Genomic DNA, 27,566 nt, shown 5'->3' with positions numbered 1-27,566 from the left:
TAGTCATTTTTCTGAGCTTGCAGGTACTGAGCTAAAATTATCACTACAAATAAAAGGAAAACCTATTCAAACCAGGAGCCCTGGAGAACTGGCACCACCAGCCATAGCGTGGTCACTGATTATTGATATGTACAAGAAATTAGATTGTTAAAAAAACAGTAACTAGCAAATTATCAAAGCATAACTCTTTCAGAGTTAAGACATCAAGGCAAATATTATTGAAGATGAAAAATTCATTTTGCTGTTAACAATGAAAAAGTTAGCCTTTTCCCCACCAATATCAAGTACCTTAGAAGACATTTCTTAGTATGTATGGCCACTGACCTTGGATTGTGAAGGTCAGAAGAGAATGATGTTCTCTGTTGCCTTCTTCTGATTCTCAGGTCACTCATTATCCAAGTTTAAGAGGGAGTAAATGCAACTAGGGATGAAGGGAGTGATTCACTGAGTAGATATTGTGTAGATATGGGCATTTTTTTTTTTTGTGGTACGCAGGCCTCTCACTGTTGTGGCCTCTCCCATTGCAGAGCACAGGCTCCGGACACGCAGGCTCAGTGACCATGACTCATGGGCCTAGCCACTCCGTGGCATGTGGGATCTTCCCAGACCTGGGCACAAACCCGTGTCCTCTGCATTGGCAGGCGGACTCTCAACCACTGTGCCACCAGGGAAGCCCCTATATGGGCTTTTAATAAGAATGTCCTGAATGTCCAGAATTTGATTGGTTTGCTCTCAAGCTGTTCTGTGACTAAGTTTCCATTACTTTTAGAGATTTTGATTCGATTAAAATGCACGAATTATTATAAAAAATTCTCCAGTGTTCACCATTGAATTTAATTCTTACATTTATTCACAGTATCTTTAATATCTAAATTGAAACATTAAAGCAGGGAGACTATTCAAGTTTGACTAGTATTAATTTTGAAATAGAATTAGATTATGACTGAAATTTTTCAACGGAAATAATTTAAAATGCCCATATTTAATAGTGTAAAACTTTTTAAAATTAAATTTCTATCTTAAGCCAATATCATTTTGGAATTTTTGTCTCTGTCAGCTGACTCGCTTGACATTTTTGCTTTATGAAGCTATCCTTTGACCAAAAAAAAAAAAAAAAATCATTTATTGAAGCCAGACTTCTATTACCAATTCCTAAAAGCTGTTATTCTGTGGTGTTTACTTTTATTTATAAGCCCTTAAAAACACTCTTACTTTATAAGGGAATGAAATAATTATGGAGTAATGAGATGTAAAATTTGCCCTGAGCTTATTATATCAGATCATCTGGTATCATAAGGTAAATAAAATTGCAAGGTAATATGTGCTTACTGGGCCTCAAATCCTATGGGTTTATTTTTAGGAAACACAATATTAATTAATTGGTAAAAATCATGACAGAGCCAACAGGTGAGCTTCATGAATTGACCTGGTTTAGTGGGTTGGTAAATATGTTTTCAATGAATATGGCACTTTTCCTGTTGTTTTTCTATTGCCTAATCTTATGGAGAAGGATTATCCATTCATAGATTTTTATTTTTAAACAATAAATCATAAGAAAACAAGTGCATGCTGTCATTATAGTTTAATTTAATGTGCCTTTGGGAGGAAAATGATATTTTAAAGTGATTAAATCTACCAGTTAGATATGTATCTCCTCAGTATTATCAGATATTTATGGAATACCTCCATGTGCAAAGTTCTCTGGTCAACTTTGGAATGGGGACATCAGATTCTGAATAGCTTAATCCTGATGAGGTCTGTCTGAAGTCATAGTTATCTCTTTACTGCTTCCACAGAGCAGAACGGAAATATCCTAGTTCTGCTATTAAATTAGAATTATAAAGTAATAAATTAAAATAACAGTGACACTCTAGCTATTTTTCTGGAACATGAGGCAACTTAATGCTATAAATTCCTAAAAGCACACTGATTAGCCAATAATAATACAATTGGAAAATATGAGTAATGTATAGGGTACGTGTATCTCTGTCCCAGGTAGAAAGGCTCCTTTGGAGAATTAGTCTATGTTTCTGAAACTATCTACTCAGAGCAGTAAATTTATTCTGCTCCAATTCTATGGCCAATCTGATGGCACAGGAATCTAAAATCACCTGAATTTCTATGATACTGTTCTTTAAGTTCTCATGTAGATACCCTACCATGATCTGCTTAAAGATCTGGCACTTTTCTTCTATCACCTAAATAGCAGTGTTTTTAGTAATGAAACTCAGGATTTAATCACTTTCTTATCATATGATAATAGTTTTTTGAGTCAAAACTGAACTCTTTCACTGAAATTCGAATTTATAAATATTTTGGATGGATATCTTTTCAAGCAGAAGTGTACATTTTAAATTTTCCTTTATTCTCTTAAGTTGTTTTATACTTGTCAGAAGTAATTTTGCAGGGCAAGATATTGGATCAGTAGCCTGACTTGTTCAATGAACAATCATAAAAATTTTCAGTAGACATTTTACTTCTGTTGCAAAGTATCCATTTATTTCTGATAAAGTGGCTAAATGATGACTGAAACACAGTGTTAAGAAATCTAATATCTGGGTCTGGTCTCAGGGGTATTTCTTATTTAAGTGAGAGGACTTAGTATGTCATTTAACTTTTAGAGGTTTGTTTCCTCATTCGTAAAATAGAGTAAATAATATTTTCCCTGATTATATCACATAACGCTATTGAGAAAATAAAACACTTTAAAAACGTTAAAGCACTCTCAAAAATTATGTGTGTGTGAATGTATGTGTAGGCATAAGTGATAGAAAATTAAGAAACACATCCTTATTTTGTTGGAATACTGATTATTTATGGAAGTAAAACTTAGTCTTTAGGAGTTTGAAAGAAAAAAACCAGGTTATAGGGCTTTAGACTTTCTTTGAGTGACATGAACAGAGCAAGGTCCATAGGTTTAATTTGCCTTCTTGGAAAGAGAGCAGCTGAAACTGTCAGGACCTAACATAGACTCTGAAGACATCTTGGCATTCATTGTATGTTTGACATTACATGATTTCTGAAGTTCTTTTTATTCTTCAAGGATTTTATAGCTATCCATCAATTTATCCCAGTTTTGTTTCCCAATAGCTGGTACAAAATTGGTGTTTCTTGGGGCTCCAAGTGAGTTAATGCATATTTGTCACAAATGCATTGTTTCCAAATTAATTTCACATCCGAAGTGCACACACTCTCCAATGTAGGAGGGATATAAAAGTAAACATTGTTTATGAGGCCAAATTTAAATAACATCATGTGGTCTTCCACAGGGATGACCAAAACTCTGATTCAAGATGACAGAAACAATGGCCGAAATTATTGCACCATATGGTACCACATTCTATGTTTGTTCTTACGATTTTGTACTATATATATTATGATTCCCCACATTGAATTGCCATTTTTAAACATAGAGTGAAATAGATATCTTACACAAATAACTCTTTTCAGGGATGTCATTCAGAAAATTGAATGTACAAAATAAAAAACAGTGACAAACATTTTAAAAGGGCATGGTGTTTTCTCATAATGGTTTTTGGAATATATTTGAAAAACGCTGACACCTCTGCCTCTACTTCTTCTTTAGGCTTCTTTACCTGAAACAACTGATCTTCCAGAATTCTTTATTGCTTCTTACAAATGGCCTGGATGGACCCATGGCCCATTGGATCAAAAAAATTGTGCTGCATCCTGGGCTTTTTCTACTGCAAGTAATAAAATCATTTTAATTACTTCCTTATAAATCTCCCTTTGACTCTAGATCTTGACATAGTCATTAAAAGGGTTTTTAATGTAGAATAGTTAAATATTAACATTTGGTCAATTTAAAATCTTACTCTGGCCAGAGAAAGCAGCCTGAAAATGATATAAAAATATGTTTTTACTCTGAAAATTGGCGTTTATTTTTAGCATCTAATTTTAAATAGAGAGTAGATCAAAAGAGCAGCAAAGAAGTTACCAAAATTTATTTGTTCTTTGAGAGTTAAGGCCAGATAATAAGAGTATAAAGTTCCTCTTTACCTATAGTACCATCTGTAATCCTAATATGCATATCACACAGACATATAATTCTTATGTTCTTTTTTCTTGATAAGATCTGCAAGAATATATTTAATTATTAAACTAGTAGATTTGATGTAAAGTAAGAATTCAGAACTAGTAGTAATGGATTAAATGGGTTTTATCTCATTTTAGATAAAAGCAACTATGTAGATTCTGACTCTAAAGTGATATAGTTGATCTTCTAATAAGAGTAGTTTCCAAATTAGGGTTGCTGTTGCTTCCACTGTGTGAGGAATACATACCTCTGTTGCAGCAACTTTCATATATTTTCACAAGTCCAGTAAATCGATATTCAGGTTAATCCCAAGATTTGGTCTCCAAATTATCCTCAAAAGCGTGTTGGTTGTATTACAGCAATTAAGCCTAATATGACATTGATTGTCTACTATCAAAGATCAGTTTCATAAAACTGTGGTCTAGGCTTAAAAATAATTCCAAAAGAGTGCTCAAAAGACTAAGTACTGAAAGCATCATGAAATAAGTTCATAAGCTCTGGAGGGTTGCACTCCTTGGCACAGAGGAGTGCTGATCTTTTGTCTAAATATCATCACTTCATAGCATGAGCTAGTTCGTTCTAGAAAAGATACATTTGGCTGAACTCACTTCTGGAGCATCTCCATCTGTAACGTCTACACTAATGCCTACTCCCCAAGTATAAATGTTCTCTTGACCTCTTTGAGCCCTATTCTAGTTGGGTGGGGACAGATTTAATCATATAAATCATTTGTCATTTTATGTTCATGTGCTTAATGTATTACACCTCTTAGGGGTTATATAAGAATTTTACTTTAAGTTAGACCAGTATTTCTGAACATGTCTTAATAAAGACATTGGTGGTAAAATACTGAAAGTAATTTACTAGGCTGATTTGGCCTGTGTACTCTGGTATCCCCAGGTCACAGCCCCATAGATGGCCTCAGCACAGGGCTAAGTCTGGATTTGTCCCTCTACCTAACAGATGACACAGTTTTGTATCCTGTGTATTCAATACATCAAATCAGGCTGATGCTATTTTTTTTTAATGTGTTAAGTAAAGAAGAGAATATTCTAGGGTCTCTTAAAAACCTAGAAAATTGTCAGGAAGTTGTAGTTAAAATAAGAAAAGTCTTTCAAAGAAGCTAAAAACTATAAAATGGGATAAATACAATTTAAAAATATACACACATATAAAAATATTGTTATGCAGCCAAATACAACTCAAGCAAGATGTCAGAAGTTAATAGGTGAAGGAGTTTGAAATGGTGAGGGCAATACATACTGCAGAGCAAACTTGGAGACAGAATAAAATAAGCAGGGAAAATAATAGTGTGAGTCTTGGAGGTAAAGCCCAATGAAAGTTTTCAGAGAGAGAGTGGAAAGCAATTTGCTGAACTGAGTCATTCTTAAATCTTCTGACCTTTTCCAAGTATTTCAAGTGAATTTGGATTAAACCTTCACTGAGATTCAGAAATGTCTGTAAAAAAGCAATGTATTGAAGATAATCACAATTTAAACCCTCATCCTTTAGTTGAAATCTACAGCTTCATGGGGCTGGAGGGGATGTTAGAGGTCCCCTTTTCCAAGGCTTTGGTTTTGTAAAAGAGGCACAAAGAGGGGAAGTGACCTGAACAAAGTGAAAGGCGAGAAGTCTCGGAAGTGATCCCAGAAGCCAGGCTTCTGACTCCTTCGGTATTATTTGTGAAAGTCTTTTCTGAAACAAGAATAGTTACACTAACATTTAAAAAATATACTTGATTCTGAACGCTTGTACTGAAAGTTGAAGCATCAAAGAATTTCTATTTTCTTTTATGAAACAGGGAATTATTTTCTTGAGACTAAGAGAGATGGTGGTACAATGGCATTTGCTCTTATGAAATGTACCTAGCACAAAATAGATGGGAATTGAGAAGGAAGTAGGAGGATATAGATTCAACACACACTGAGTGTCTAAAATGTGCCAGCAATTACACTATAGAATTGTACATATGCTGTAGTTACATAAAAAACATGTATATGCAGAAATACATATGTAAAGGAATTATTTTTAAATGAATTATTTTAGAATAATTCTAAACTAGCATCTTGAGGGGTTTCAGTACACAGATAATTTTGATGAATGAAAACAATAACTTCTGAGAAAAGTGCATAGATAGAAGGAAGGTTATGACTTTGTTGCCTTTCATCAAAAGTAAGAGATTAAGAACAAGACTATATCAGGTCTCCAACAACAACAAAAAATCTGTACGAGAATATCACTGACTCCAATTTTCTTGTGATCTCAACACACATATTATCATGGTAGCATGATCAAAATGCTCACATAGTAGTTTTCTGCCACTGGTTGATTAATTTCCCTAGTCTATTATTCTATGAGGACAGTATGATGACTCTTTTGGTTTTTGTTCATTGTTGCAATTTCTACTGCTTAGTCCTGTGCCTGTCACCTAGTAGGTGGTCAACAAATGTGTGTTGGGGAAAGGAACAAACTGATTAACAACAACCATGCTAGGGAATTATTTAAACAAATAGAGGGTTCAATCACAAAAGGTATATATATATAAAACAAGGTGAATTCCACGTCTACTAAGATAAGATTAGGATCATAATGTTCAAGAAAATTGTAAGCATAAAAATGTGCTATGTAGCTTTTTGATAGTTTATAATGTAGATTCATGTTAGTCTCAATTAGTTTAAAAAACAAAGATTTAATTTATTCCAATACATCAGATTAACATGGATGAATTTCCAATTAATATTTCTATGATCAGTTTTTCTGATTTCCTGAGTTTAGTTACATTCACTTCAAAAATATATTTTAAGCCATGATTATATGTTTTAGGTACAGGAGATATAAATGTAAGATATAGCTCTTGCCCTCAAGGAGTTTCACTTGGCAAATTTCTTAATGAAAAATTCAGAAGTATATAGAACATGAAAGGAACAAGGAACTAGAGAAGTCTGTGAAGTTGGTAAGACAATGAAGCAATGCCAAAACTGGACAAAAACTGTAACTGAAATGATGACACAGTTGAATTTGTTGGAATACACAGACATGTTCATCACATTTAGCCTTGATTTTTAGTTACATTAAGTTTCCAAGACTAGCTTAAGATTCAAACAAAAAGCGCTATGTAAATTCTTGGCAATACCATGTGTCACTTGACTATTAATCAATATTCTCTTTGAAACAGGTGTAGCAGCTGACCGCATAGCGATTCAGTCCAAAGGTCGATACACAGCCAACCTATCCCCTCAGAATTTGATCTCTTGCTGTGGCAAGAACCACTATGGATGCAACAGTGGAAGCATCGATAGGGCTTGGTGGTACCTGAGAAAACGTGGGTAAATAGCTGCCCAACACATGTCTCTAGGATTATTAAGAGTGTGGCTTAGGTTAGAATAAGAAAACATATATATTAAAGTTTTCCAAAAAATTTACAAATATATATGCTGCATCTACATAAACACATGGATTATATTTAAATATATACTATATTTGGTATCTATTGAGATTATAAGCTATTGGAAACAATTGTTTGAAGAATGTATATATTTCTAGCTAAATTAATGAAGAGTCAAGTAAGCATTGTCTTCTTGTGGCTCTGACCCAAATGGTTCTACTGAGTCGCCACGGAGGGAGGAGAGTAGTTGATATTGCTGATACCTCTCTTGAGAACTTTAGTTCCCCAAGTAGATGAATAGATAATCCCAGGTAAGAATTAGGTTAAGAATCAGAGGAATAACATAAAAACATCCTGTATAGTTGCCACAACTCATGAACATCATTGTCACTATCCATCCCATCTGATGAGAAGAGGCAGGTTGCATTTCTTTATGCTTATGTAGTCTGATACTCACACAGCATCCTCGTGTCACCTATAAGAACTAATCTACTTAAAAGCTGAGATATCTCTCTAAGGAAACTGCAGCTGATAACTAGTAGTAGACGTATGTGCTGCCCCTGTGTTCTTTCCTCCTCCACTGAGTGATCTTTGTCTGCTACAGAGAAGTTAGGTGCTATGAGAGAGTGGGTGTTAGGAATTTTATATAAAGTCCTTTAAAAGGTTTTTCTTATGTTTTGCCTAATAAGATGGTGTTTAGAATGGACAACTTGGGCTAATACCTTCCTGGTGTAGTAGTGCTTGGTTGGCCTCTGTTTTGTACTATAATAAAAATTAAAGCCTTTTAGGAGCTTAAAAATATAACAGCATGAGAGTCAGTGAAATCTTATTGTATTAGTCTGGTCAGGTTAACATAACAAAATGTCATAGACTGTGTGGCCTGAACAACAGGCACTTGTTTCCCACAGTTCTGGAGACTGAGAAGCCCAAGACTGGGGTGTTAGTTCAGTTCCTGGTGAGAACCCTCCTCCTGGCTTGTCTTCTCGTCATGTCCTCATCTGGCAGAGAGAGAGCTCTAGTGTCTTTTCCTGTTATAAGGGCACTGATCCCAGCATGAGGGCCCCACCCTTATGACTTCATTTAAAGCTAATTTTCTCTCAAAGACCCCCATCTCCTCATACCATCACATGGCAGTTAGGGCTTCAACACATGAATTTGGGCTGACACACTTCAATCCATAGTCCTCATTATCCCCAAGTTGAGACCTTTTTTGGAAATGGCTTTGTTTTCATTGTGCTCCTTTGTTCAGATTCTCTTACTTTGTTGAACACTTGAATTTTCTTGAGGCAATTCTACCAGATAATTCCATGGCCAGCTCAACATTGACTATCCATAAAATCAATTCCATTGTTTTATTTTCCTTACTACCTGCTTCTATATTCAATGAATTATGTTAGATTTGGATCCAAATAATTTGTACTTTTCAATGTTCAATTTCAAAATAAGAAATCAAAATTATTTTATTGTTTGTATAATGTATATATCTCATAACTTTCTACCTTATTAACTTTAATACTATATTAGTATATACAATTCCTTCTAAAGTATCATGAACTACAGACACATAATAATTGAAGTCTTATGAGCAGGTGTTTATAACTTAATAAAAATGTAAAAAAAAACCCTTAATTCTAAAACTTACATAATTTATCAGAATATTACATCTGAGTATGATAAAGTTCATTCTCTTTCACATTAAATTTGGCTCTTCTACATTATCATTATAGATGCAGACTTAAGGAGTCCTTCCCCTATTAATATTACCACAGATTTAATTGATGAACAATTTTCATCTTTGGAAAATTCTATTCAGTAGATAAATTTATTTATTATAATGGATTTAAGCAAGATTTTAAAATATTAAAAAAATGATATAAATGAACTTATTTATAAAACAGAAACAGACTCACAGATTTAGAGAAGGAATTTATGGTTACCGGCGGAAAGGGGTACAGGGGAGGGATATATTGGGAGTTTGGGATTGACATGTACACACTGCTATATTTAAAATAAAATGCCTTTCCATGAAAAAAAATTATAATGAAGAAATAGGAATGGAGTGGGGAATAGTTAATATGATTGAATGACTATGTTCAATGTCATTAAACTTGCATGTACGTAGCCAGAATAATTTACAAATGTTTTATTCAGTAAAATTGCATATAGATAGGTAATTATGGCATTTTCCTAAGTATTATTTTGACATCTTTGCTTATTCCTCATAGACTGGTATCCCATGCATGCTATCCACTTTTCAAGGATCAAAATGCTACCAATAATGGCTGTGCCATGACAAGTAGGTCTGATGGACGGGGAAAGCGACATGCCACCAAGCCCTGTCCCAACAGCATCGAGAAATCCAATAGGATCTACCAATGTTCTCCTCCATACAGGGTCTCTTCCAATGTAAGTCTGAATCGCAAGAATTAGAAAGGGTTAACTTTCTCAAAAATATATACTACTGTCATTAAAACTATTTAAAAACTAGTATATTCTAAAATAATGCTATGCTTTCAGGTATAATTTTTGATATTCTTAAGATGTCTATTAATGACCTCCAATTTGGGTATAATTTTTGATCTTTGTAGTATTAGCAGTCCAAATGATTGCCTTAAATTCAAAAATGCCCATGGAAATAAAGTTTTATAATTTTATGTATATATATGTATATATATACATACATATATATATATAAATACTTGACAGATAAAGGCTACAGCAAAACCTTTTTCACTGACTTTTTTGTGATAGTAGCTCATTTTATCAATCTTTTGCCTTACTCCACAGAATAATTGAAATGGACAGTCATAATGGAAAAAAAGATTCTCTTGGATTCCAGTTTATCATGTTAAAAGCCTAGGAAAAGTGTACTCCATTGTATCAGTATCACCAAGACATTCTCATTTTCAGAATATTTGAAACTTCAATGGCTTCCAGATACCTATAGAATACAGTTTGACATTCTTACCATGACATACAGGGCTTCATGATTTGGTTCTGACGTACTGCTTTCACAGATTCATTTCCCACCAGGTTCTAACCCACCCCCCCACCTGCCCATAATGCTCCTGGTAAGTTGACCTGCTGTCTGCTCCCCAGATGCACCATGACCTTCATGCTTCTCTACTTAGCCAGGTGATGATTCCTCTCACCCAAATGGTTATCCCACCTACTTCCATGTCAAGGAAGTAGGTCAAAACTTCATCTTCTTTGAGAAGATTTTCCTTGACTCCTAGGCAGAACCAATGTCCCTTTCTTGTTTGCATCCATGGCACTTTGTGCTTGTCTCTGTAATAAAACTTAGTATCTCATAATGCAATTAGTTTTGTTAGTGCCTGTCTATTCCACCAAAATGCAAATATCTTCAGGACAGAGGCAAGGTCAATATTTTTTTCTGTCCTAGTTTCTTGTCTTTACTCTGATCAATGTGCTCACATTTATATGAATAAATGAATGAATGACCTGCCTCTTTCCTAAGGGTTGCATTACACAGGGGACAACAACAGAGAAATATTTGTATGCTAAAACTGAGGAACCTCACTATCTTCTGGGATCGCTTTTGTGATCCTAAGAATGGAGATGACACTAATCTCTACTGATAAACAGAGTTTTAACTGAATTATTTTTCCTTTGTGACCATAAACATCTTTGTATTTTTCTTCATTCCAAAATTATTGTCAGTGGTAAGAGTCATTGAAACGTGTGTGTGTCTTGTCTTTAGCAAGTTCATCAATGTGGCAATTCACATGTGAGTATTTCAAAAGGTGATTAAGAGTAAACTGCAAGTGGTCAAGGCACACTGGGTTGCATAATTCCTAAACTGATTGTACAGTACCTAACATTACACACCAAACAATAGGTTTAGTGTGCTCTGATAACAGAAATGGTGCTCACTGATTTTTTTTCTTCCAGGAAACTGAGATAATGAAAGAAATCATGCAAAATGGACCAGTTCAAGGTAAGCTTGGATGAAATATGGTTGTGTCTTATTTATTCCTTTAATAAACAACATTATTACATTTTATCTCCTGTATAAAGAGCTTAATAAATGATAGAAATTTTTAACTTTTAGATTACTCTTAAGAATTCAGTGGTTGTAAGACCAAAGTAATTATAGGAGATCCACTCACCTAATAACCTAATTAGTTGACCTTTTATTTGAAGAAGATAAACTCATTCATACATTGAATTCTTAAACGAATGTTAATGACACATTGGATGAAAGTCTGCTAAGTGTATCCAAAGTGGTCATGGATCCAAAAGACATTCGAACAGGAAATACTAACTGATAGAGTTCATTTAATTGTTTACTTATATTTAGGACTCATACATAATGTTAGAAATTTCCTCACTTCGGTTTAAGTGGATTAAGTAATGGATTGAAAAAAAAATCAAGGTTTAGCAGTAGAAACAAAGTGGACACTTTAATTTTTCTATAAACTCAAAAGAAATCGAATAAGCCAGTATAATTTTTGTGTTTTATAACATGCATTCCATTTTGATCAATTTTGTAAATGTGTTATGTATGGTAAACTAACAGTAAGTAAGGAAATAATATACTGACTTTCTGTCCATTGATTTTGATATGAAGATATTATTTCTGATACATAGTTCCTCTGCTTACCTATTTGATTTGATTTTGCACCAATGGCATGAATAAAAATAGGTTCACAGTGTATATTTTCTATGCTAAACGTTGCCTTGAAATTCTTGGAAAAACAAAACCAGTGAGGCCTAAAATAGAAATTCAGGGTGTGAATACTGAAAGGCCCATAATATAGTATCAATGCAGTGGAATTGGTAAATAAATAAATTAAAGAATTTGGTTAAACATAACAAAATTAAATTGAAAACATCTGATATATACCCAAGGAGCTATTGGCCAAAATGTATTTTTGTTTTTCTGAATGCTGGCCTAATTAGTATTGGTTCAACATTTGCAGGAACCACAGATTTTAAAACTGTGATGGAAAGATTTTTATTGATCTTTATCATCACTTAACATTTATTGGAAAACCAAAACTTACTCTAATCATGCCCTGAATTTAACTTTTAAAATCCTGGAACAATACACAAAAACTGAAACAAATAAAGAGAATTTTTTTTCCTCCTTACAGTTGTGTAATTTTTGAAAGCTGGTAAAATAACAGGGAAATTCATGTGTAATTTAAATATATGCTTCGTTAAGTGGAGTTTGTGTGACAAATTTGAAGGAACACAGGCATTTGAAGTCAAGGCTGAATTTGAAATTCCAGTTTTGACATTTTCAACTTAAATGACTTTGGTCAAGTTATTTAAACCTCTCTGAATTTACAATCGTGATATTACTGTTTCAAGTTTCTCTCTCTCTCTTTCTTTTAATCAGTCAAAAGAAACTTGCATCATAATGATTTAAAATTGAGAACACCTTAGGTTTATTTTATGGTCAAATATATAAGTGTTCATGAATTTTACATAATGAATCAAAAATAAAGAAATAAAATTTGTAAATAATAATGTTGAAATTCAGATTATTCAACATCTATGTAACAAATGTTTGCTGAGAACCTCCCTCCTGCCAACCTGAGCCAGGATCATGAGATAGAGCTCACCATCCTACCCTCAGGTGTGTCATAATTCTGTGTAATAAGTTTGCTGCTATTCTCCAGAAGTATAATTGCACTACAGTAGTTTATGTACTTATATGTTGATGGGTTCATCAAGTCTATTTTGGTGTCAGACTCAAGGAAGGATCTGTCTTCAAGTTAATTGTCATGGTGTCTCACTCATGTTTCTTTTGTTTACAGTGGTATTTTTCCACATTGAAGAGTATATTTTATTCACAGTGCTTAGAATTGAGAAAAGCTAATGGAGTCAATGATTCTATGGAAGAGAAAACCAATAGCAATATTTCACACTTTTATAAATGCTGGTTGCTTCATCTTGCTGTCAATGCAACATAGTTGTCTACATATTTTTGCCTGGGCTAATGTACAGGACTTTCTCCTGCTTGGTACAAAAGAATGTAAAAGGCAATAGAATTCTGAATAAATAATACCATGTGCACTCTTCTGAAATCTATAGAATTAAACATAAGTTTATGTACTGGAAAGAGAACAAAAGAAAAGATCTGCATAGCGTACAGTTATATAAATTTTTGAAATCCTATGGAAAGGTGTTTTAAAGTAAATAAAGAAGATTTAACCTCTTTTGAGAATATTTAGACAGCAACAGAAAAGGCATGAAACATTAATAAATGAAATAAAAAATGGAATCAAAAGTAATATTTGACTTTGGAAGAGAAGCTTCATTTTAGTATCTATCAAAAATTTTCTTATTTTATTTAAAATGTACATCAAACTAAGACAAGCATTGTGCACAGTTGTCAAGGTATACTTAACTAGCCCAACTAAAAATATTTTCAATTCAAGTCTTTGAAAGGAGAAGTTTAAAGTGTTCACCCTGAATTGCCCAAGCCCTTCAATAAAACAGCACACAATACAGAAAAAAATAATCTAGGTGAGGGAAGGAAGGAGAGTTTTATAAAGTATAAGCTCTTTCTTTCTAAGCAATACACTATTGGCTTAGTTCTTCAGAGCTGGAGGGATGCAATCTTGTCAGAGTATTCTTTTGCCAAGGGTTTGCTTTTTATTCAAACTCACCAAGGAAAGTTTTGTATTCACTTCCAAGGATGAAGAACAATTATTTTACACCCTGTTTGCTAGGTTCACCCTTTGCTGCTACTTAATTGGAATTTAAAGAGACTTGTGGAGAAGCCCAAGAAGCCCAAGAAATAGTGATCATCAGTCAAGGGTAGTGGGCTTCTTGCAAGGTCTCAGTTCCTGGTAATTGTGCTTCTGTCAATTAAAAATAGATGGCGGGTGGTTCAAGATGGCAGAGTAGAAGGACATGCTCTCACTCCCTCTTGTGAGAACACCAGAATCACAACTAACTGCTGAACAATCATCAACAGGAAGACACTGGAATTCACCAGAAAAGATACCCCACATCCAAAGACAAAGAAGAAGACACAATGAGATGGTAGGAGAGGCACAATCACAATAAAAGCAAATCCCATAACTGCTGGGTGGGTGACTCACAAAGTGGGGAACACTTATACTACAGAAGTGCACACACTGGAGTGAAGGTTCTGAGCCTCACGTCAAGCTTCCCAACCTGGGGTTCCAGAAATGGGAGGAGGAATTCCTAGAGAATCAGACTTTGAAGGCTAGTGGGATTTGACTGCAGGACTTCGACAGGACCTGGGGGAAACAGAGACTCTACTCTTGGAGGACACACATAAAGTAGTGTGTGCATCAGGACCCAGCGAAAGGAGAAGTGACCCTGGGGGAGACTGAACCAGAACTACCTGCTAATGTTGGAGGGTCTCCTGCAGAGGTGGGGGTGGCTCTGTCTCACCATGAGGGCAAGGACAATGGCAGCAGAAGTTCTGGAAGTACTCCTTAGCATGAGCCCTCACAGAGTCTGCCATTAGCCCCAAAAAAGAGCCCGGGTAGGCTCCAGTATTGGGTTGCCTCGAGCCAAACAAACAACAGGGAGGGAAACCAGCCCCACCCATGAGCAGTCAAGTGGATTAAGGTTTTACTAAGCTCTCACCAACAGAGAAACAGCCAGCTCTACCCACCACCAGTCCTTCCTATCAGGAAACATGCACAAGACTCTTAGATAGCCTCATCCAACAGAGAGCAGACAGCAGAAGCAAGAAGAACTACAATCCTGTAGCCTGTGGAGTAAAAACCACATTCACAGAAAGATAGACAGGATGTAAAGGCAGAGGACTATGTACCAGATGAAGGAACAAGATAAAACCCCATAAAAACAACTATATGAAGTGGAGATAAGCAATCTTCCAGAAAAAGAATTCAGAATAATGATAGTGAAGATGATCCAGGACCTCGGAAAAAGAATGGAGGCAAAGATGGAGAAGATGCAAGAAATGTTAAACAAAGATCTAGAAGAATAAAGAACAAACAAACAAAAATGGACAATACAATAACTGAAATGAAAAATACACTAGAAAGAATCAATAGCAGAATAACTGAGGCAGAAGAATGGATAAGTGACCTGAAAGACAGAATGGTGGAATTCACTGCTGTGGAACAAAATAAAGAAAAAAGAATGAAAAGAAATGAAGACAGCCTAAGAGACCTCTGGGACAACATTAAACGCAACAACATTAGCATTATAAGGTTCCCAGAAAGAGAATAGAGAGAGAAAGCTCCCAAGAAAATATTTGAAGAGCTTATAGTTTAAAATTTCCCTAACATGGGAAAGAAAAGAGCCATCCAAGTCTGGGAAGTTCAGAGAGTCCCATGCAGGATAAACTAAAGGAGAAACACGCTGAGACACATAATAATCAAATTGGCAAAACTTAAAGGCAAAGAAAAATTATTGAAAGCAGCAAGGGAAAAACAACAAATAACATATAAGGGAATTCCCATACGGTTAGCAGCTGATTTCTCAGCAGAAACTCTTCAAGTCAGAAGGGAGTGGCATGACGTACATAAAGTGATGAAAGGGAAGAACTTACAAACACGATTACTCTACCTGGCAAGGATCTCATTCAGATTCAATGGAGAAATCAAAAGCTTTACAGACAAGAAAAGCTAAGGCAATTCAGCACCATCAAACCAGCTCTACAACAAATGCTAAAGGAACTTCTCTAAGTGGGAAACACAACAGAAGAAAAGGACCTACAAAAACAAACCCAAAACAATTAAGAAAATGGTAATAGGAACATACATATTGATAATTACCTTAAACGTGAAAGGGTTAAATGCTCCATCCAAAAGACACAAGCTTGCTGAATGGATACAAAAACAAGACCCATATATATGTTATCTACAAGAGACCCACTTCAGACTTAGGGACACATACAGACTGAAAGTGAGGGGATGGAAAAATATATTCCCTGCAAATGGAAGTCAAAAGAAAGCTGTAGTAGCAATACTCAGATAAAATAGACTTTAAAATAAAGAATATTACAAGGGACAAGGAAGGACACTACATAATGATCAAGGGATCAATCCAAGAAGAAGATATAAAAATTATAAATATATATGCACGCAACATAGGAGCACCTCAATAAATAAGGCAACTGCTAACAGATATAAAAGAGGAAATTGACAGTAACACAATAATAGTGGGGGGCTTTAACACCTCACTTACACCAATGGACAGATCATCCAAACGGAAAATTAATAAGGAAACACAAGCTTTAAATGACACAATAGACCAGATGGATTTAATTCATATTTATAGGACATTCCATCCAAAAACAGCAGGTTACACTTTCTTCTCAAGTGCGTACGGAACATTCTCCAGGATAGACCACATCTTGGGTCATAAATCAAGCCTCAGTAAATTTAAGAAAATTGAAATCATATCAAGCATCTTTTATGACCACAATGTTATGAGATTAGAAATCAATGACAGGGGAAAAAATGTAAAAAACACAAACACATGGAGGCTAAACAATACGTTACTAAATAACCAAAAGATCACTGAAGAAATCAAAGAGGAAATTGAAAAATACCTAGAGACAAATGACAATGGAAACACGATGATCCAAAACTTTAGGGATGCAGCAAAAACAGTTCTAAAAGGGAAGTTATACCTATACAATCCTACCTCAAGAAACAAGAAAAATCTCAAATAAACAACCTAACATTACACCTAAAGGAACTAGAGAAAGAAGAATAAACAAAGCGCAAAGTTAGCAGAAGGAAAGGAATCATAAAGATCAGAGCAGAAATAAATGAAATAGAAACAAAGAAAACAAAAGCAAAGATCAATAAAACTAAAAGCTTATTCTTTGAGAAGATAAACAAAATTGATAAACTTTTAGCCAGACTCACCAAGAAAAAGAGGGAGAGGATTCAAATCAATAAAACTGGAAATGAAAAAGGAGAAGTTACAACAGACACTGCAGAAATACAGAGCATTCTAAGAGACTACTACAAGCAACTCTATGCCAATAAAATGGACAACCAGGAAGAAATGGACAAATTCTAGAAAGGTATAACCTTCCAAGACTGAACCAGGAAGAAATAGAAAATATGAACAGATCAATCACAAGTAATGAAATTGAAACTATGATTAAAAATCTTCCAACAAACAAAAGTCCAGGACCAGATGGCTGCAAAGGTGAATTCTATCAAACATTTAGAGGAGAGCTAACACCCATCCTCCTCAAACTCTTCCAAAAAATTCCAGAGGAAGGAACACTCTCAAACTTATTCTATGAGGCCGCCATCACCCTGATACCAAAACCAGACAAAGATACTATAAAAAAAGAAAATTACAGACCAATGTCACTTATGAATATAGATGCATAAATCCTCAACAAAATACTTGCAAACAGAATCCAACCACATATTAAAAGGATTATACACCATGGTCAAGTGGGATTTATCCCAGGGATGCGATTCTTCAATATACGCAAATCAATCAATGTAATATGCATATTAACAAATTGAAGAATAAAAACCATATTATCATCTCAGTAGATGCAGAAAAAGCTTTTGACAAAGTTCAGCAACATTTATGATAAAAACTCTCTAGAAAGTGGGCATAGAGGAAACCTACCTCAACATAATAAAGGCCATATATGGCAAACCCACAGCGAGCATCATACTCAATGGTGAAAAATTGAAAGCATTTCTTCTAAGATTAGGAACAAGACAAGAATGTCCACTCTCACCACTATTATTCAACATAGTTTTGGAAGTCCTAGCCATGGCAATCAGAGAAGAAAAAGAAATGAAAGGAATACAAATTGGAAAAGAAGAAGTAAAGTGTCACTGTTTGCAGATGACATGGTAGTATACATAGAGAATCCTAAAGATGCCACAGAAAACTACTAGAGCTAATCAATGAATTTGGTAAGGTTGCAGGATACAAAATTAATGCACAAAAATCTCTTGCATTCCTATATATTAATGATGAAAAATGTGAAAGAGAAATTAAGGAAACACTCCCATTTACCATTGCAACAAAAGAATAAAATACGTAGGAATAAACCACCTAGGGAGACAAAATACCTGTATGCAGAAAACTATAAGACACTGCCTAAAGAATTTAAAGTTGATACCAGTAGATGGAGAGATATACGATATTCGTGGTTTGGAAGAATGAATATTGTGAAAATGACTATACTACCCAAAGCAATCTACAGATTCAATGCAATCCCTATCAAATTACCAAAGGCATTTTTTTTTACAGAACTTGAACAGAAAATTTAAAATTTGTATGGAGAAACAAAAGATCCCAAATAGCCAATGCAGTCTTGAGAGAAAAAAAGCAGAGCTAGAGAAATCAGACTCCCTGACTTCAGACTATAGTACAAAGCTACATTAATCAAGACAATATGGTACTGGCACAAAAACAGAATATAGATCAATGGAACAGGATTGAAAGCCCAGAGATAAACCCATGCACCAAGGTCAACTAATCTATTACAAAGTAGGCAAGGATATACAATGGAGAAAAGACAGTCTCTTCAATAAGTGGTGCTGGGAAAACTGGACAGCTACATGTAAAAGAATGAAGTTAGAGTACTCCTTAGCACCATATACAAAAATAAACTCAAAATGGATTCAAGACCTAAATGTAAGATGAGACACTATAAAACTCTTAGAGGAAAACATAGGAAGAACACTCTTTGACATAAATCACAGCAAGATATTTTTTGATCCACCTGCCAGAGTAATGGAAATAAAACCAAAAATAAACAAATGAGACCTAATGAAACTTAAAAGCTTTTTGCACAACGAAGGAAAACATAAACAAGATGAAAAGACAACCCTCAGAATGGGAGATAATGTTTGCAAACGAATCAATGGACAAAGGATTAATATCCAAAATATATAAACAGCACATGCAGCTCAATATTTAAAAAGAAAACCTAATCCAAAAATGGGCAGAAGACCTAAATAGACATTTTCTCCAAAGAAGACATACAGATGGCCTGAAGCACATGAAAAGTTGCTCAACATCACTAATTATTAGAGAAATGCAAATCAAAATTACAATTAGGTATCACCTCACACCGGTTAGAAAAGGCATCATTGGAAAACCTACAAACAACAAATGCTGGAGAGGGTGTGGAGAAAAGGGAACCCTCTTGCACTGTTGGTGGGAAGGTAAATTGATACAGCCACTATGGAGAACAGTATGAAGGTTGCTTAAAAAACTAAAATAGAATTACCATATGACCCAGCACCCAGAGAAAACTGTAGTTCAAAAAGACACATACACCCCAATGTTCATTGCCGCACTATTTACAATAGCCAGGTCATGAAAGCAACCTAAATGCCCATTGACAGATGAATGGATAAAGAAGATGTTGTAAATATATAGAATGGAATATTACTCAGCCATAAAAAGGAACGAAATTTGGTCATTTGTTGAGACTTGGATGGATCTAGAGACTGTCATACAGAGTGAAGTAAGTTAGAAAGAGAAAAACAAATATCATATATTAACGCATATATGTGGAACTTAGAAAAATTGTACAGATGAACTGGTTTGCAGGGCAGAAATTGAGACACAGATGTAGAGAACAAACATATGGACACCAAGGGTGGGAAAGCCGTGGAGGGTGGGGTGTGTGTGATTAATTGGGTGATTGGGATTGAGATGTATACACTGATGTGTATAAAATTGATGACTAATAAGAACCTGCTATATAAAAAAATAAATAAAAGAAAATTCAAAATAAAATAAAATGTGTGCAAGAGGAAAAAAAAATGATGGTGGGGTGAGGAGTCAAGGTGGTGGTGTGGGAAGATGCAGAGTTAGTGTCTCCTCACAACTAGTGTCTCGTCGTAACTAGTCTGCCGGTCACTGGTCAGGGATTCTGACCCCCAGGGAGATGGGAGGACTTCCAAAATGAACCGGTAGGACGTAGGGGGACCGTAGGTGGAGGAGAAATAGAGGCCAGACAAGATCAGCCTGCCTGAGGCCAGAGAGATCAGGAGAAGCAGGTGGGATGGACTCTCTGGGAAGAGCGGGAGAGGAGCTGAGGGCAATCACCTGGTCCATTTGGGTAGTGAAGCCTGCTGAGTTCTGAATCCGCTTCCCCCACCCCCATCCAAAGCCCCATCCAGGCCTCTTGGAGATCAGGAGAGTCAGGTGAGAAAGGCCCTGCAGGGGAAGAAGAGGACAATTGCCTGGCCCACTTGGGCATGGGGAGCCTGCTGAGCTCCTTGCCCAGTCCCTTTCCCTCGAAACTCCCCTTCCCTCACCCTCCCCCACCAGCTGGGGGCATAGGAGGGAGGCTGGGGAGATCAGGAGAGGCAGGCGGGAGGGGCCCTTCCAGACCCCAGATCAGAGGAGCAGGAGAGGAGAGGAGAGCATTTGTCCTGCCCTCTCGAGCCCAGGAAGCCTGCTAGCACCCCAGGTCAGGTTCCCTCCCCCGAGACTGTACTGGGTAGCATGCCTGGGCCCCTTTTTTTCCTTGAACATAAGCCCCACCCCCCACATCTCCCAGGGCCTTTTCCAGCCCTGTAGGTCTTGAGCATTGGCCCCGCCCAATACCCAAACCTCACCCTTGCTTAGGCCACACTTTCCACAGCCAAGGCCTTTCTCCCCCCACCAGTTTTTGTTTTTCCATTCCCTCCTCCTCTTTTTTTTTATTGTGGTACTGATGTAACTTCCAATTATTGATTCATCTATATTTTTATTTTAAAGTTTTTCAAACATACCTATTGTTTCCGATTGTAATTTTATACTTTGTTATTTCTCTTGCTCTCTCTTTTTTTTTTTTTTTTTTTGCCACACCACACAACTTGCAGGATCTTGTTTTATGACCCTGTGGTTGGGGAGAAGCTCCTGTGGTGGGAGCTCCAAGTCTGAACTACTGGACTAACAGAGAACCTCTGATCCCAGGGAATATTCATTGGAGAGAGTTCTCACAGAGTACCTCATTTCAGCACCAAGACCCAGCTCTACCCAACAGCCTAGAAACTCCAGTGCTGGAAGCTTCAGACCAAATAGGCAGTAAGACAGAAACACAATCACACTCATTAAAAAAAAAAAAAGAAAAAAAATTAGATGGCAAAAAAATATGTCACAGATGAAGGAGCAAGGTAAAAACCTATAAGACCAAGTAAATGAAGAGAAATAGGCAATCTACCTGAAAAATAATTCAAAGTAATGATAATAAAGACGATCCAGAATCTCAGAAATAGAATGGAAGCATGGATTGAGAAAATACAAGAAATGCTTAACAAAGATCTAGAAGAACTAATGAACAAACAAACAAATGTGAACAACACAATAACTGAAATGAAAAATACACCAGAAGGAATCAATAATAGAACAATGGAGGCAGAAGAACAAATAAGTGAGCTGGAAGACAAAATGGTGGAAATAACTGCCAAGGAGCAGAATAAAGTAAAAAGAATGAAGACAAGCTCAGAGACCTCTGGGACAACACTAAATGCACTGACATTTGAATTATAGGGGTCCCAGAAGAAGAGAAAAAGAAAGGGTCTGAGAAAATATTTGAAGAGATTATACTGGAAAACTTCCTTAACATGGGAAAGGAAATAGTCACCCAAGTCCAGGAAGCACACAGAGTTACATAAAGGATAAACCCTAGGAAAAACACAGCAAGACATACATTAATCAAACTAGCAAAAATTAAATTCCAAGAAAAAATATTAAAAATGACAAGGGAAAAACAAAAATTAACATACAAAGGAATCCCCATAAGGATAACAGCTGATTTTTCAGTGGAAACTCTGCAGGCCAGAAGGGAGTGGCAAGATATACTTAAAGTGATGAAAGAGAAAAATCTACAACCAAGATTACTCTATCCAGCAAGGGTCTCCTTCAGATTTGATAGAGAAGTCAAAAGCTTTTCAGACAAACAAAAGCTAAGAGAATTCAGCACCATCAAACCAGCTTTACAATAAATGATAAAGAAACTTCTCTAAGCAGAAAACACAAGAGAAGAAAAATACCCACAAAAACAAACCCCAAACAATGAAGAAAATTGTAATAGTAACATACATACCGATAATAACCTTGAATGTAAATGGATTAAATGTCCCAACCAAAAGACACAGACGGGCTGAAGGGATACAAAAACAAAACCCATATATATGCTGTCTACAAGAGACCCACTGCAGACCTAGGAACACATACAGACTGAAAGTGAAGGGATGGAAAAAGATATTCCATGCAAATGGAAATCAAAAGAAAGCTGGAATAGCAACACTCATATCAGATAAAATAGAGTTTAAAATAAAGACTGTTACAAGAGATAAGGAGGGAAACTACATAATGATCAAAGGATCAATCCAAGAAGATATAACAATTATAAATATTTATGCACCCAACATAGGAGCACCCCAATGCATAAGGCAAATGCTAACAACCATGAAAGAAGAAATCGACAGTAACACAATAATAGTAGGGGGCATTAACACCCCACTTACACCAATGGACAGATCATCCAAACAGAAAATAAATAAGGAAACACAAGCTTTAAATGACACAATAGACCAGATAGAACTAATAGATATTTATAGAACATTCCACTCAAAAGTGTCAGAATACACTTTCTTCTCAAGTGAACATGGAACATTCTCCAAGATGGATCATATCTTGGGTCAAAACTCAAGCCTCAGAAAATTTAAGAAAATTGAAATCATATCAAGCATCTTTTCTGACTACAACTTTATGAGATTGGAAATCAATTGCAGGAAAAAAACTGTAAAAAAACCAAATACCTGGAGGCTAAATAGTGCACTACTAAATAACCAAGAGATCACTGAAGAAATCAAAGAAGAAATTTTAAAAATACATAGAAACAAATGACAATGAAAACATGATGACCCAAAACCTATGGGACGCAGCAAAAGCAGTTCTATGAGGGAAGTTTATAGCAATTCAATCTCACCTCAAGAAACAAGAAAAATCACAAATAAACAATGTAACCCTACACTTAAAACAACTAGGGAAAGAAGAACAAAGAAAATCCAAAGTCAAGAGAAGGGAAGAACAGAGATCAGAGCAAAAATAAATGAAATAGAAACAAAGAAAACAATAGCAAAGATCAATAAAACTAAAAGCTCGTTCTTTGAGAAGATAAACAAAATTGATAGACCCTTAGCCAGACTCATTAAGAAAAAAAGGGAGAGGATGCAAATCAATAAAATTAGAAATGAAAAAGGGGAAATCACTACTGACACTGTAGAAATCAAAGGATTATAAGAGACTACTATAAAGAACTATATGCCAATAAAATGGACAACCATGGAGAAATGGACAAGTTCTTGGAAAGATACAATTTTCCAAGACTGAACCAGGAAGAATTAGAAAATATAAACAGACCAATAACAAGTAATGAAATTGAAACCATAATTAAAAATCTTCCAACAAACAAAAATCCAAGACCAGATGGCTTCACAGGCAAATTCTATCAAATATTTAGGGATGAGCTAACAGTGACACTTCTCAAACTCTTCCAAAAAATTGCACAGGGAGAACCACTCCCAAGTCCATTCAATGAAGCCACCATCACCCTGACACTAAAACCAGAAGAAGATATCACAAAAAAGAAAATTATAGACCAATATCACTGATGAACATAGATGCAAAAATCCTCAACAAAATACTAGCAAACAGAATCCAACAGCACATTAAAAGGATCATACACCATGATCAAGTGGAATTTATCCCTGGGATGCAAGGATTCTTCAATAGACACAAGTCAATCAATGTGATACACCACATTAACAAATTAAGGAATAAAAACCATATGATCATCTCAATAGATGCAGAAAAAGCTTTTGACTAAATTCAATACCATTTATGATAAAAACTCTCTAGAAAGTGAGCATAGAGGGAACCTACCTCAACATAATAAAGGCCATATATGGCAAACCCACAGTGAGCATCATACTCAATGGTGAAAAACTGAAAGTATTTCCACTAGGATCAGGAACAAGCCAAGGATGTCCACTCTCACCACTATTATTCAACATAGTTTTGGAAGTCCCAGCCATGGCAATCAGAGAAGAAAAAGAAATAAAAGGAATACAAATTGGAAAAGAGGAATTAAAACTGTCACTATTTGCTGATGACATGATACTATACAGAGAAAATCCTAAAGATGCCCCCAGAAAACTACTAGAACTAATCAATGAATTTGGTAAGGTTGCAGGATACAAAATTAATGCACAGAAATCTCTGCCATTCCTATACACCAACAATGAAAAATCAGAAAGAGAAATTAGGGAAACACTCCCATTTACCATTGCAACAGAAAGAATAAAATACCTAGGAATAAACCTGCTTAAGGAGGCAAAAGACTTGTACTCAGAAAACTATAGAACATTGATGAAAGAAATCAAAGATGACATAAACAGATGGAGAAATATACCATGTTCTTGGATTGGAGGAATCAATATTGTGAAAATGACTATACTACCCAAAGCAATCTACAGATTCAATGCAATCCTTATCAAAGTACCAATGGCATTCTTCACAGAATTAGAACAAAAAAATCTTACAATTCATATGGAAACAGAAAAGACCACAAATTGCCAAAGCAATCTTGACAAAGAAAAACGGAGCTGGAGGAATCAGGCTCTCTGACTTCAAACTATACCACAAAGCTACAGTAATCAAGACAATATGGTACTGGCTGAAAAACATAAATATAGATCAATGGTACAGGATAGACTGCCCAAAGATAAACCCACACACATATGGACACCTAATTTATGACAAAGGAGGCAAGAACATACAATGGAGAAAAGACAGCCTATTCAATAAGTGGTGCTGGGAAAACTGGACAGCTACATGTAAAAGAATGAAATTAGAACACCACCTAACACCATACACAAAAATAAACTCCAAATGGATTAAAGACTTAAATGTAAGACTGGACACTATAAAACTTTTAGAGGAAAACAGGAAAAACCCTCTTTGACATAAACCACAGCAAGATCTTTTTTGACCCACCTCCTAGAGTAATGGAAATAAAAACAAAAATAAACAAATGGAACGTCATTAAACTTAAAAGCTTTTGCACAGCAAAGGAAACCATAAACAAGACAAAAAGAAAAACGTCAGAATGGGAGAAAATATTTGCAACTGAGGCAACTGGCAAAAGATTAATTTCCAAAATATACAAACAGCTCATGGAGCTCAATATCAAAAAACCAAACAATCCAGTTAAAAAGTGGGCAGAAGACTTACATAGACATTTCACCAAGGAAGACATACAGATATCCATGAGGCACATGAAAAGATGCTAATCACTAATTATTAGAGAAATGCAAATCAAAACTACAATGAGGTATCATCTCACACCAGTCAGAATGGCCATTATCAAAAAAGCTAGAAAGAATAAGTGCTGGAATGAGTGTGGTGAAAAGGGAACACTCCTACACTGTTGGTGGGAATGTAAATTGATACAACCACTATGGTAAACAGTATGGGGGTTCCTTAAAAAAGTAAAAATAGAACTACCATATGACCAGCAATCTCACTGCTGGGTATATACCCTGAGTAAACCATAATTCAAAAGGAGACATGCACCACAATGTTCATTGCAGCACTATTTACAATGGCTAAGACATGGAGCCAACATAGATGTCCATCAACAGATGAATGGATGAAGAAGATGTGGCACATATATACAAAGGAATATTATTCAGCCATAAAAAGAAATGAAATTGAGTTATTTGTAGTGAGGTGGATGGACCTAGAGTCTGTCATACAAAGTGAAGTAAGTCAGAAAGAGAAAAACAAATACTGTATGGTAATACATATATATGGAATCTAAAAAAAAAAAAAAATGGTACTGACGAACTTAGTTGTAGGACAGGGACAAAGAGGTAGACATAGAGAATGGACTTGATGACATGGGGTGGGAGGGCAAAGCTGGGGTGAAGTGAGAGTAGCATCGACATATATACACTACTGAATATAAAATAGTTGGCTGGTGGGAAGTAGCAGCATAGCACAGGGAGATCAGCTCAGTGCTTTGCCATGACTTAGAGGGGTGGGATAGGGAGGATGGAAGGGAGGGTCAAGAGGGAGGGCATATGGAGACATGTGTATGTATATGGCTGATACAATTTTTTTGTGCAACAGAAACTAACATGGTATTGTGAAGCAATTATACTCCAACAAAGATTTATTAAAAAAATAGATGGCATTCTAAAAGTATAATGTGACCTTAAGTAATATTCTAAGTAGCTAAAAGTTATTTTTATAAGAGAACAAGAAAATATTGCAGCCAATTAAGTAGGAAAGAAAATTAGGCTGAATTGCAAAATTCCTTCTTAGATTCTACCCCTGGCAATTTTCTCATTGACTGTTCTGTGAGAATTTCTGGAAGTGTTTAAAGATAATGGTTTAAAACTGTGTCATTTATCCTGTTGTGTTGTATTTTAGCCATAATGCAAGTCCATGAGGATTTCTTTAATTATAAGAAAGGGATATATAGACATGTTACCGGCACAAATGAAGAATCAGAAAAATATCAAAAGCTTCATACACATGCAGTCAAACTCACTGGGTAAGTCACTTTCTTAAAAATCTTCATTGAATGCTTTTGGAAAATAAAACTGAAAATAAGAGTATGTAGTGTGCATTTAGGTTCTGGAGTTCCTCTTGGTATGAGAGCTTCTCATACAAATTAAAAATTATAAAAGGATTGACATTAGTTTAGTCAGTATTTTAAAGTCTGGTGGAAAAGTAACTCAATATTTTGGGAAAGGTAATTCTGTCTCTCACTTACTTGGGAATCCATCCTAAGAATCTGTTCTATGGGTAAGGGACATTGATTACTGGAATAGATTCTGCATATGGAATAATCGAGGAAAGGGTACAAAACCACGGTGTATCAGGGTTTGGGGAGAAGGTTTTGGATGGAATAACAAATGGTAGAGATTAAGCAAGAAGAGAGGGTAGGGTCACCTTTCATTCAATGTAAGATTACTTTTTATATTTATGTGAGAATTGTAGAAATGAAATTTATCAAATTTGTAGGTCAAATACATTCAGCTCTGCAAGAGCAAGAAAGAGGTTCAAAATTTGGTTGCATTTCAAGAGTAAGTCATCTCACAAATAGACATTACTCAGAGAGTGTTGTCCTTG

The 27,566-nt window shown here is 35.5% G+C and overlaps 1 protein-coding gene across 6 annotated transcripts in view; it reads left to right on the top strand.

The window, feature by feature from the left end:
* TINAG (tubulointerstitial nephritis antigen) overlaps positions 1-27,566 on the top strand; it is a 95,160-nt gene that overhangs the window by 30,681 nt on the left and 36,913 nt on the right. For 5 of the 6 annotated variants that reach the window (XM_032650365.1, XM_032650362.1, XM_032650364.1 and 2 more), the window contains 5 exons: positions 3,587-3,710; positions 7,233-7,383; positions 9,668-9,848; positions 11,355-11,400; positions 26,862-26,985. In XM_032650365.1, coding sequence (XP_032506256.1) covers positions 3,587-3,710; positions 7,233-7,383; positions 9,668-9,848; positions 11,355-11,400; positions 26,862-26,985 — 626 coding nt within the window. Of the gene's footprint in view, positions 1-3,586; positions 3,711-7,232; positions 7,384-9,667; positions 9,849-11,354; positions 11,401-13,228; positions 13,706-26,861; positions 26,986-27,566 lie in introns of those variants that run through there. The other variant, XM_032650367.1, reaches the window with a different exon arrangement.

Source organism: Phocoena sinus, chromosome 11 (genome assembly GCF_008692025.1).
Source record: "Phocoena sinus isolate mPhoSin1 chromosome 11, mPhoSin1.pri, whole genome shotgun sequence".
NCBI classification, from domain to species: Eukaryota; Metazoa; Chordata; class Mammalia; order Artiodactyla; family Phocoenidae; genus Phocoena; species Phocoena sinus.
This window is presented reverse-complemented; position numbering and strand designations above follow the sequence as displayed.